Below are 13,119 nucleotides of genomic sequence, written 5' to 3' on the forward strand. Positions count from 1 at the left end.
CGCGGTGTGCTGTCGGCAATCTTTATTCTGGGAGTAGACAACTGGGAAGCGGACTTCCTCAGGAGACACAACCTCCATCCAGGCGAGTGGGGCCTTCACCCGCAGGTGTTCGAGTCCATAACAAGTTGATGGGGAATTCCACAGATAGACATAATGGCCTCTCGTCTCAACAAGAAGCTAAAGCGCTATTGTTCCAGGTCGAGGGACCCACAAGCAGTGGCAGTGACTCCATGGGTTTACCAGATGGTTTACGTGTTCCCACCTTTTCCACTAATCCCAAGAATTCTCAAGGGAACCAAAAAAGGGAAAAGGTTCAAGCACTTCTCATTGCTCCATATTGGCCGAGAAGGGCCTGGTACGCGGATCTACTGGAGTTGCTCTTGGAGTACTCGTGGCCTCTACCTCTGTGAGAGGATCTTCTGCAACAGGGGCCATTCGTCTATCAAGACTTACCACGGCTACGTTTGATGGCATGGAAGTTGAACGTCAGATTTTAGCCCGGAAAGGCATTCCGAACAAGGTTTTTCCAACCCTGATCCAAGCTAGGAAAGGGGTAACGTCTAAACATTACCACCGTATTTGGAAAAAATATGTCTCGTGGTATGAAAACAGGAAATTTCCTGCAGTGGAATTTCAACTGGGACGTTTTCTCCTTTTTCTAGTCAGGTGTGGATGTGGGCCTACATTTGGGCTTCTTGAAAGTCCAGATTTCGGCCTTGTCCATTTTCTTCCAGAAACAATTGGCTTCCCTCACTGAAGCTCAGACATTCTTGAAGGGTGTTCTGCACATCCAACCACCCTTCATGCCTCCCACGGCACCTTGGGATCTTAACGTGGTGTTGCAGTTTCTGCAATCGGACTGGTTTGAACCTTTACAGGAGGTTGACGTTTAGTTTCTTATGTGAAAGACTGTTACACTGTTGGCCTTGGCTTCTGCAAGGCGTGTGTCCGAACTGGGGGCGTTGTCTCACAAAAGCCCCTATTTGGTTTTTCATGAAGATAGAGCAGAACTCAGATCTTGTCAGCAATTTCTTCCTAAGGTGGTGTCTGCGTTTTATATCAACCAACCTATTGTGGTTCCGGTGCTTACTGACACCTCTGCTACCTCAAAGTCCCTGGATGTTGTGAGGGCTTTGAGGATCTACGTGAAGATGACAGCTCGTCACAGAAAATCTGACTCGCTGTTTGTTCTCTGTGATCCCAAGAAAATTGTGTGTCCTGCTTCAAAGCAGTCTATTGCTCGCTGGATCAGGCTTACTATCCAGCAGGATTATTCATCGGCAGGATTGCCAGTTCCTAAAGTACAGGCCCACTCTACTAGGTCAGTGGGTTCTTCCTGGGTAGCTGCCCGGGGTGTCTCGGCTTTACAGCTCTGCCGAGCAGCTACTTGGTCAGGATCAAACACGTTTGCTAAGTTCTACAAGTTCGATACTTTGGCCTCTTCAGGACCTTCAGTTTGGTCAATCAGTTCTGCAGGAACCTCAGCACTCTCTCACCCAGTTTGGGAGCTTTGGTACATCCCCATGGTACTAATGTGGACCCCAGTATCCTCTAGGACATAAGAGAAAATAGGATTTTAATTACCTACCGGTAAATCCTTTTCTCGTAGTCCATAGAGGATACTCGGTGCTCGCCCGGTGCTTCGTTTTTCTGCACTGTTACTTGGTTAAGTAATATTGTTGGTTCAGCCGTTGCTGTTCCTGCTCAAGTTTGGTTAGCATGGCTTTCCTCTTGTTTGTGTGTGCTGGTTCGAATCTCACCACTGTTCAGTTAAATAATTCTCTCGAAGTATGTCCGTCTTCTCCGGCACAGATTCTAGACTGAGTCTGGTAGGAGGGGCATAGAGGGAGGAGTATAGAGGGAGGAGCCAGCCCACACTATTGGTTTCTTAAAGTGCCCATGGCTCCTAGTGGACCCGTCTATACCCCCATGGTATAGTACTAATGTGGACCCCAGTATCCTCTACGGACTACGAGAAAAGGATTGACCGGTAGGTTATTAAAATCCTATTATTTCAAATAATTGCAGAAGGTCTGTTCCGTCTCCTCAATGCGCAGTGGAAATCTTTGTGTTTGTTATCTCTCTGTCACACATTACTCACAGTCCAACAAGCACTAAAAGTTTTGCCTTTCTGTTTGTAGCTATTCGATGGCATTGATGCTAAATGCTTGAACGTACAGTGGTTGCGATCTCAGATTGGAATCGTCGCGCAGGAGCCGGTGCTGTTTGGCTGCAGCATTGCTGAGAATATCGCCTATGGAGACAACTCCCGCGAGGTGTTAATGGAGGAAATACAACAGGCAGCAATATCAGCCAACATTCACTCCTTCATAGAGAGTCTGCCGGAGGTAATACTAATGTTATATACCAGCAACATATGCAAAATTGTTCTGTTGAATATTCAGGTAACAGTATATGTTGTTTACACATTTTACCTGGGAAATTTGGCCTTGATTTCTATTTAGAATAAATTGAAAAGTGAAATGTGGAATTTATAAATGTTGTGCTTAGTGACATTCCCCACATAGGCCTTTTGGCTAAAACCATGTGTAGATGCCCATATACACCGGTGGGCTTAAAGGTGCCCCCCAGTAGGCAATAGGCCATCACTTGTTCCTTTAGCCGAGGTGCGATGTGCTCCTGGGGCCATTTGAGCTAGGGGTGCCTGAAATTGCACTGGTGAAGGACCACACCTCTGCACTAGTAAGGCATTTTGAACTAAGCACTTTGTTTTCAGGATACACTATTTTCCGTTTCCATAGCCCTCAGCCCAAATTTATTTATTTATTCATACATTTATTTCACCTTTTTGCCTTGTTTGCATCTTTCACCTCACCTTTTTGTGTTTTTTATGAGTTTGTCTGATGGGCCGGCCCTCCTGCCTAGTCTCCAGAGGCTCTCTCCTTTTGAGGAGAGCTGAAGAATCCAGTTTCCAGGATGAAGCTTTGACCCATAAAGTAGCAGAAGGGGCCCTCCAAGCACTGCTTCGGAGGGAAGCCCAAAAACCCTCGCCCCCTAAGGGTCCTTTTGGCTCCGGTGGTTGGGGATTCATGTGGTCCTCCCTAGATGTGGCAATACCCTATTCCCCTCAATTTGGTTTCTGAGAGGATGTGGAGAAACAGGGTCCTTCTTCTTTTGGAGAGGATCCCAAGTCTCAAGCCCTCAGCAGTTTGCACTGCCAAAAAAAAAAAGCCCTGGATATACTATACATGTTTTCTTTTTTTAGTGCAAAATGTGTTTATTGAAAGACCAATTACAGTAACAAACAGTAACATACAGACAATCGTGTCGAAAAACATTTTTGCAAAATAACTGGAGGACTGTTAAGTCACCTTAGCCATTAACAGAAAGGCCTATATCGAAGTAATATAACAACACAACACACAGATATATACTATTTGGAGGCAAACATATCATGTTGGTCGTGTTAATCAAAAACAGAAAGCTACGTGGAGAAGAAAGAAAAAGAAAAGAGGTACAGAGAAGGAGAAGAAGAGGGAAAGAAAAGAAGGAGCTCCAGAAGCAAATTCAAGTAAGGTTCAGGTTCAGGTCAGGTACAGAGTCAATTTCACCTGGTCCATGCGCAGACCTCATGCTAGCCATAAAGTGGAGAGCAGTATATTGAGGGAAGGAAGCGTCTATGAAGACGGGGGCGAACAGGAAGAGAGGATGGACCTAAAGGTTGGGGAGTCTTTAAAAAGTAGCCAGCGGGCCCACTTGTCCCTGAAGGACGAGTAGTCTCCATCAGCGGAGATCATTATATCATCCAAGTCCATATATAAATCTATCCTGGTCAGCCAGTCCCTAACAGTTGGAGGAGAGGAGGAGCGCCAACGGACAGGGATCACCGCCTTGGCAGCGTTGTTGAGATGGCAAAGCAGGGAGTGCTTGTAGCCCGAGACAGGTCTGGACGAGTAATGGAACAGCCAAAACAGAGAATCCTTCGGCACCGTCTCCCCCGTTATGTCAGCAGTGAGTGAAAGTACCTCCTTCCAATACGGTTGGAGTAAGGGACACGACCACCATATGTGGAGCGGATTACCTGGGCCGGAAGAGCAACGCCAGCAGGTGTCAGGGAGGCCCAGACCCATTTTAGAAAGAATGTCAGGGCACCTGTACCATCGAGAAATCAATTTGTATTGGGTCTCAACAACCAGTGTGCTAGGAGAGCAAGCATGGGCCAGTTTGAATATTTTCTCCCAGACATCATCCCCGAGCTCCCGTCCGAAGTCTCTGTCCCACGTCTTAGTATAGGATGGGAGAGTTGTGCTAGAGTCAGCCAAGAGGAGGTCATATAGCAGGGAGATAGAGTGGGTCGGGGGTGATGAACCGTCGCAGAGGCGCTCGAATGGCGTGAGGGCTGTGGGCCTCCCTCCCAGGTTACCTTGGGAGACCAAGAAGTGCCGGACTTGTAAATAGCGCCAAAAGTCCCCAGGTGGCAAGTGCCATTTCGCCTGTAAATCCGAAAAGGATACAACCCCGCGCCCATCCACCAGCTGCCCGACCCTCCAGAGGCCTAGGCTGAACCAGTGCTGAAAGGCCCGCGGATCCATTCCCGGGGGGAATCGTTCATTAAATAAGAAAGACATGTAGGAGGAAGTAGGCGAGGACACGGAGGGGAGTTTCCTCACCGCCTTCCAGCATGTCAGAGTGGGGCCAACAGTGGGGTGGGAGGTGGCTGGGAGGGTGGTTAGCCACGGAGCAACGCCGATAGGCAGGGAAAGCGCCTGGCTCTCAATCTGCGTCCACTGTTTCGATGGATCGGCTCTGGACCACCAAAGAATCCGTTGGAGGTGGCAGGCCTGATAGTAACCGCGGATATCTGGCAGACGAAGGCCGCCCTTTCCTCTCTGCCGGACCATCGTGGAGAATTTCAGGCGAGGTCTCTTGCCCCCCCAGATGAACTCTCTGAATAACCGTTGGATCTCCTTAAACCAAGTGGAAGGGATCAAAATGGCAGGGTCTGCAGTAAGTATAGGATTCTAGGGAGAGAGTTCATCTTGAGGACCCCCAATCTACCCAGCCAAGAAAAGGATTTGGAAGTCCATGACTGGAGGTCCGCACGGAGCTTGGCTAGAAGGGGAGTGAAGTTGGAGTCAAAGAGACGGGAAAGGTCCCTGGTAATAGTGGTCCCCAAGTATTTCAGTTTAGAAGCGTGCCAGGTGAAGGGGAGTGCCGCTTGGAGCCCCAATACCATGGCAGGCGGGGCAGTAAGGTTCAGGGCCACAGATTTTGAATAATTGATTTTAAAGTTAGAGAGCTCGCCAAAGAGCTTGAACTCAGCCATCAGATTAGGTAAGGAAACAACAGGATTCGTGACTATAGCCAGAAGGTCATAAGCGAAGAGAGCAAGCTTATAGTCCGCATCCTGAAGCCTAATCCCAGAAATGTCGGGATTCAGCCTAATAGACCTAGCCAAGGCCTCCATGCAGAGAATAAAAATCATGGGGGACAGAGGGCAGCCCTGCCGCGTTCCATTATTAATAGCGAACGACCCCGACAGGGAACCGTTAATCACGATTCTGGCCGAAGGGGAGGTATAGAGAGCCAAGATGCGATGCAAGCAGATCGGACCCAAACCCATGTGCTGCAGCACCCCGGCCAGAAAACCCCAATCTATTCTGTCAAACGCTTTTTCAGCGTCAGTGGATAAGAGGACTGCCGGGTAGACCTGTAGGGAAGCATGGTGCATGGGTGCAATGATCTTGGCCGTATTGTCCTTTGCTTCCCGGCCAGGGACAAATCCCACTTGGTCGCTATGTATAAGGGAGGGTAGGAGGGACCTGAGCCTATTGGCTAGGAGTTTGGCGTAAAGTTTGACGTCCACATTAAGAAGGGATATAGGCCTGTAGCTGGGGCACAGGGTGGGGTCTTTGCCTTCCTTAGGAATAATTGCAATGTGAGCCTCAAGAGACTGCTTAGAGAAATGATTAGTATCAGAAACCGTGTTACACGCGTCTAAGAGGAGAGGAAGCAGCTTGTCCCGAAAGGCCTTATAGTAAGTGATGGGGAGTCCATCAGGGCCCGGACTCTTCCCAGAGGGAGTAGATTTGATGGCCTCTTCAAGTTCCTGGGAAGTAAAGGGCTTTTCCAACGCCTCCCCCTCCTCCTCAGAGAGTTTAGGGAAGCTTATCTTAGTGAGGTAAGCGCCCATGTCGCATGATCTAGCTCCGGTCGGGTCAGAAGAAGGGAGGTTGTAGAGGGAAGTGTAGTATGAACAGAAAGTCTCCGCGATCTTATCCGTGTCATGGAAGGAGTGCCCATGCGCGTCTTTTATGGAAGGGATGAACGAGAGCGCCCTCCGGCTCCGGAGGGCCCGGGCAAGCATTTTGCCCGGCTTGTTGCCCCATCGATAATACCGATTGCGACACTTCCGAAAGGAGAATTTTACTTTATCCAAGAGCAATTTATTCAGAGACGAACGGGCAGAGAGCAGATCTATGTAGGTGTCCTGGGAGAGGGTAGCCTTGTGGGCAGCCTCGAGTGACTCTATTTGCCGCAGGAGTCCCTCAATTTGGCCCAGACGTTGTTTCTTTAGATAGGAGCCCAACTGGATGCACTTACCTCGGATTACGCATTTATGGGCCTCCCAGACCGTCAAATCAGAGACCTCGGGAGAAACGTTGCACGTGATATACATATCGAGGGCTTCATCAAGTTGGGCTTTGCAATACGGGTCATGTAGTAGAGATTCGTTGAAGCGCCATGAACGTTGCTGGGCGAGTGAGGGTCCGAAGGCAATGTCAAGTCGCACTGGGGCATGGTCGGACCATGTTATTTGGCCAATGGTAGCGTCACGGGCCAGGGACAGATGTCTATGACCAAGAAGAATAAGATCCAGTCTGGAATAAGAGCGGTGAGGGACTGAAAAATACGTGTAATCCCGGTCAGACGGGTGGAGAATACGCCAGATGTCTGCCAGCTGATGGAGGTGTAACAGGCGTCCCACCTTCCCGGACAAGCGGCGTTGCGGTGGCGTGGGCCCGGAGGAAGTGTCAAGGGTGCAGTCAAGAGTCAAATTGAAGTCGCCTCCCACAATCAGGATCCCCTGCTTCAGCGCGTCCACCCTGTCCAAAACATCCTCGAGGAAGGCATATTGACCTTGGTTAGGGGCATATATGTTGACAATGGTAAAAGTTGTGTTGAAGATTGGCCCTCATTCCGAGTTGTTCGCTCGGTATTTTTCATCGCATCGCAGTGAGAATTCTCTTAGTGCGCATGCGTAATGTTCGCACTGCGCATGCGTCAAGTAACTTTACTAAGAAGAAAGTAATTTTACTCACGGCTTTTTCGTCGCTCCGGAGAACGCATTGTGATTGACAGGAAATGGGTGTTACTGGGCGGATGTACGGCGTTTTAGGGGCGTGTGGCAGGAAACGCTACCGTTTCCGGAAAAAACGCAGGCGTGTCTGGAGAAACGGTGGGAGTGCTTGGGCGAACGCTGGGTGTGTTTATGACGTCAGCCGGGACCGAAAAGCACTGAATTGATCGCACAGGCAGAGTAAGTCTGGAGTTACTCAGAAACTGCTAACTCGGTTTTGATCGCAATATTGCGAATACATCGGTCGCACATTTAAGATGTTTAGATTCACTCCCAGTAGGCGGCGGCTTAGCGTGTGTAACTCTGCTATAATCGCCTTGCGAGCGAACAACTCGGAATGAGGGCCATTGAGCAGACAAGTACGAGGCATCTCCCCTCCTCCAACCTGTGAACCACAACATTGGTGACAGGTAGGTGTTTAGCGAAAAGGATGGCTACCCCCTTGGACTTAGAGTGGGAATAATTACAATAGTACGCGGTGGGGAAAAACCTATTTCTCATATGGGGGGCAGAGGGAGAGTGCCGGAAGTGGGTCTCCTGGACTAGGACAATATCAGCCCTCTCCGCGTGAAATGAGCGGAGGGCACCGGCTCTCTTCTCAGGGACATTTAGACCCCTAGCGTTTATCGAGAGAATCTTAAGTGTGGAAGCCATGCGTCAAAGCGGTAGGGGGCTTCTGAGCTCTAAAGCCGTGGGCCAGGTGAAAAAAGGAAAAAGAAGAAGACAGGAGAAAATAAAGGAAAGAACGAAGAGAGAGAAGTGTTAAGAACCGAAAAAGAAAAAAGCGACAGACCAAAGTAGGTCGGACAGTAAGATACCGCAGCCGGACAGGGATGGAACCACAATGGTGTCCCTGTCTCGGAGAAGCCATAGCGGCAGGGGGCACCGTAGGGGGTCGCGGCCCCGCCATCCTAACATCAAACACTAGAAATAGAACAAAAACAGTCAAGTGAACCGGTGTTGTGTGAACAGTACAAAAGTGTTGCTGTAGGGGAAACAATTACAGTAGTACATCAAAAGAAGTAGGGAGAAACAAAAAGGGTCCTAAAAAGGTGAGTGGGGGGATAGGGAGGAAGAGGGGGGGGGGGGAACTGGTAAGGGGGGGGGGGGGAGAAAAGGAGGGAGGGGGGAAAAGCACAATAAAACAGGGGTCAAGAGGCAAAAATCAGCTGAGAAACTAAACAGTGGAGTCCCACAAGGAGGATCTGACTTCAACCCCGGCAGAAGAGGCTATCAAGGCCGTAGCACAAAGAAAAAAGGACCAACACGACCCTACAGCCAGGCCCTCATCAGGTAGCGTCGAACACTTGGGGGGGGTCTTCGCCTTTGGATTTCCTCTTCGGATTCTGTACTTTATGCCACCGTTCTCTCCTGGATGGGTTGGCAGAGGCCAAAGCGGGAAGAGTGAAAGCACGCCAGTCCGGAAGGGAAACATCCCCTAGTCCCAGTGTGGAGCAGAATCCAGGTAAATCATCCTGAGATTGGAGATGGAGGACCTTGCCAGCATGGGAGACTTGCAGGGGAAATGGGAATCCCCACCTGTACTTCAGGCCATGTTTGCGTAATGCTTCGGTCAAAGGCTTCAACATCCTTCTCTGCTGGAGCGTACGCCAGCAGAGGTCTTGAAAGATTTGGATGCGGGTACCGTTAAAATCAACTCCTTCCAAGTCGCGCACCTTACGAAGAATCTCCTCTTTCTGTGAGAAGTAGTGGAGCCTACAGATGACATCCCTCGGCGGATCAGAGGACGTGCCTTTCGGCCTAAGGGCTCTGTGTGCACGGTCGAATTCAATCGTATCAGAGGGATCCAGGCCCAGGATTTCACCGAATATTTTGGTGAGCGCGTCGACGAGGCCGGATGGAGGTACCTCTTCCGGGAGACCCCGGACCCGAATATTATTCCGACGGCCTCTGTTGTCCAGGTCATCGAGCTTGTTCTGCACCGTTGCCATGTCCGCCCCTTGCTGAGCGACCGTATCTCGAAGCTGGAGAAGTTGGTCTTCGACTGTGTCTCTTTCCTCTTCCAAAGAAACGACACTAGTGCACAGTTGTTTAATGTCAGATTGCACCGACGAGATCTGGGCCTGAATAGAGTCCTGGAGTCGGCATTCGAGGGCCTGCATATCTTGTTTGGAAGAAAGGGAGCGGACATGAGTGAGAATTTCCCCTATCTCACTCCTCAATTGGGTCATTTGGGCCCGAAGATCACCTGATGTGGGAGAGGAAGCCATCGTAGCTGGGTCAGTACCCACAGCAGACACAGGTGGAGAGGGATCAGCAACCGGCGGTACAGATAAGTAGGATCGGAGGTTCGACTGAGACGGGGTACTACGTGTAGACCGAGCGGATTTTCCCTGTTGATTTTTCTTGCCTCTGGCCATCAGAAGAGGGGGTGGGAAAAAAATAATATCAAGAGGACAACACCATGTTCGCAGCAGGGTGGATGACGGATGGCGGGGGGCACATTTCCCCCACTAGTAGAACAGCATAGCCAGTTGAGAGCGGTCGCACTCTCATCCCGTCAGCGAGCCCGGGGCAGGGGCACATAAGCATGTAAATGAGGAACAGTCCAGTTAAAGTGAGGTGCGGGTACAGTGGCAACAGAGTGAGGCGGGGGCCTCAGCGTAGTACCCCACGGGGGTATCCGGGTGTTGGGGGGCGTAGACCCACAGCGGGGCAGCTGGGCACCACTGAGCCCCCACCAGACCCCCAAGTGCAGACGCCACTCGGAAGGCTGATATCAACCAGAAAGCAGGGGGGGTGGCGGGAGCAGCGCCGACACCACGGGGGCCCTCCTGGAAGCGCAGTGGGTCCTCCAACCCAGCAGGAAGAGCAGTAGGGGGCGCACAGCGCGACCAGGCAGCCTGTGGGAAAAAAGGGCCCAACCTGGCACAATAATTTTTAGCAGCCGCCCGCACTCCCCCAGGACCCGGGCAAGCAACGACTGGCAGCTGGCCGTGGAGCACACCAGCCCAGTCTCCCCCCGCAGGCAGCCCACGTGAGCCCCGCAGCAGTGCGCCAGATGGCAGCCACCCCTCCCGCTGATGGAGCCCCAGAGCCCTCACCACAGAGCAGCGGGAGCCGAGCGGGCAGACACAGGGGAAGCCGAGGAGTCTGGACGGGAGATCCCCCAGTGCCGCGGGACTCCGGCAGCCGGGCGGAAGGAGGAAGCAGGGGGGGGGGGCACGTCAGGTGTCCGGAGGGACAGCAGGCGCAGCGGCCACAGACGGAGCTCCGAGCGTGGAGCGCACTCACCCCGGCGGGCACGTCCGGATCTCCGCTCCCCAGGTAATGTAGAGGGGGTCCGGGCAGCTCCGCAAAACGAGGGCAGGGTCCGCCAGCACTCAATTCCCGGCAGGGATGCACTTCCGGAAGGCCGGTCCGGGCCTCCACCGAACTCCAGGCCCCGGCTTCCGTCTGGGGGAAAGGCTGCAATCCGCAGGAGCGCTGAAAAGCGCTCCCCGACTCCGCGGGTCCCCCAGACACCAGCAGCCAGGCAGGAAAGGACACAGGGGGGCCTCTGGCAAACTTATGGGGCAGATAGAGGGGGTAAAACAGCACTAGAAGGGCTGTGCCTGCAGGAGCAGATGGAAAGCACAACCACCCTCCACAGCAGCCAGGCCACACCTGTTTTCTTTTTTTAATTACTATTACTATGAGCAAGATTGAAAATCTGTGTACACAATACTTATGTTTATTATTGCTTTTTCCAATAAATAAGTTTCAAAAAATATTGAATATAGGGAAAATTCAGATGCTTTTCTTGTTTATTTACTGGGTAATGTTAATGTTACTTTCTATAAGTTTGTCTTAATGAAGCTTAGTTGTTACATATTCTGCATAAATATCCAAGCAATAAGATGACCTCCTCTGATCTACTCTGCATCATTTACAATTACAGGTCCAGTTCCACAGAATGAGAAATCATGGGTGTCATTCCGAGTTGATCACTAGCAGCTGTTGTTCGCTGTGTAGCGATCATTGAAAAAAATGGGCAATCTGCGCATGCGTATGCACCGCAATGCGCATGCGCGTCATATGGGTACGAAGTGGTTTTGCACTGGTTCTAGCGACGATTCCAATTGCACAGCCGAACGCAAGGAGATTGACAGGAAGAGGGTGTTTATGGGTGTCAACTGACCGTTTTCTGGGAGAGTTTGGGAAAATGCAGGCGTGGCCGGGCGTTTGCTGGGTGGGTATCTGACGTCATTACCGTGTCACTCGTCACAGCAATCATCGCACAGGATAAGTAACTACAGGGCTTGTCTTGTTTTGCACAAAATGTGTTTGCAGGCGCTCTGCTGCACAGGCGTTCACACTCCTGCAAAGAGAAAATACACTCCCCTGTGGGAGGCAACTATGCGTTTGCACGGCTGCTAAAAACTGCTAGCGAGCGATCAACTTGGAATGACCCCCCATATGTGACTTGAACTTGGCTTTTCCATTCTTCCCCATAGTTGCCAGCTTTGGGCTACCCCTATGGCAGGGGGAAGCTAGTCAGGTTTATGAAACCTGTCCATTTTGTTAATTTAGCCCAGCCACATTTTGAATCTGAAATCTATGAAAACCAACTTTCCAGTTTCCCAAGTATAATAGACTCTTATATGCTGGTCCACCATGATTCTGTTGAGCTAGCAGTTACATTTAAAGTGGCAATTAATTAAGGCAAACACAACCTGATTTTGCCTTAAAACTAGTTACTGCTTTAAATCTATTGACTATCTTGTCAAAATTGAGCCGGGACCAGGAAACCAGAGGTATTATGTAGGGGAAACAGAACAGAAACAGAAGGCAGTACTAGAAAAAAAACCTCTACGTGCTCTGACTATATGTGCTGTTGAGCCTAGTTTCCCTTTGCTGTAAGGACCCAGACATGACGTCTAGTGAGGGCGGAAGGCTTTCATGCCCTTACAGTGTATTTATTTTTTTGGATATGTACGTTTCTTTTAGGTTTTGTCTTGTTATTTAAGCTTCATTGCACCCATGCGGACTTGATTCGCTTGCCGCGCTTTGCGACTGGCAGCTCGCTCCACTTCGCTCGCCACAGGTTTATATTCCCAGTAGATGATGACGTTGCCCTAGTGCCTAATGGGAAAGGTCCTTTCGGTGAAGGGAATCTAGGCTCTATCATGATTATAACTTTATTAACTCAACGAAACACATCTTCTGACGTATGTTATGATTTCTCTAGAAATATAACACTCCAGTGGGAGGGAAAGGAACTCAGTTGTCTGGAGGCCAGAAGCAGAGGATTGCCATTGCCCGGGCTCTTATCCGTGTTCCAAAAATATTACTGCTGGATGAGGCCACCTCAGCATTAGACAATGAAAGTGAAAAGGTGAGAAAGGAACGTCATAATTAGGGGGAGCTTTATCTTCTAAACAAAAAAGTGGAGATGTTGCCCATAGAAACCAATCAGCTCTATCATTTCATGCTGTGCTATTTAACTTAAAGCTGTTGGCTGATTGGTTACTATGGGCAACTTCCCCACATTTTCTCTTTCAAAGGTTTCATACATCTCCCCTTAGTTCTGCATATATTATTTACCTCATTATACTCAATGTACTGTATCTAGAACCTGAATTCTAGGTAAATAAGCAAGTTAACTGAGTTAAAGATACTGTAAATACTATGCAACGTGTGGCACACCAGGAGCAGTGAAACTACACATCCCAATAGGGTGGTCTTCAGTATGCTGACTGACGGGATCCCGGCGCACAGTATACCGGCGCCGGAAGCCCGACAGCCGGCATACGACACTTATTCTCCCTCGTTGGGGTCCACGACCCCTCTGGAGG

The 13,119-nt window shown here is 50.2% G+C and overlaps 1 protein-coding gene across 4 annotated transcripts in view; it reads left to right on the forward strand.

Annotated features, from left to right (window-relative positions):
- Positions 1–13,119, forward strand: part of LOC134927386 (ATP-binding cassette sub-family B member 5-like) — a 328,704-nt gene that overhangs the window by 300,924 nt on the left and 14,661 nt on the right. For all 4 annotated transcript variants that reach the window (XM_063921756.1, XM_063921758.1, XM_063921759.1 and 1 more), the window contains 2 exons: positions 2,142–2,348; positions 12,513–12,659. In XM_063921756.1, coding sequence (XP_063777826.1) covers positions 2,142–2,348; positions 12,513–12,659 — 354 coding nt within the window. The remainder of the gene's footprint in view (positions 1–2,141; positions 2,349–12,512; positions 12,660–13,119) is intronic.

This window comes from Pseudophryne corroboree, chromosome 5, assembly GCF_028390025.1.
Source record: "Pseudophryne corroboree isolate aPseCor3 chromosome 5, aPseCor3.hap2, whole genome shotgun sequence".
Taxonomy (NCBI): Eukaryota; Metazoa; Chordata; class Amphibia; order Anura; family Myobatrachidae; genus Pseudophryne; species Pseudophryne corroboree.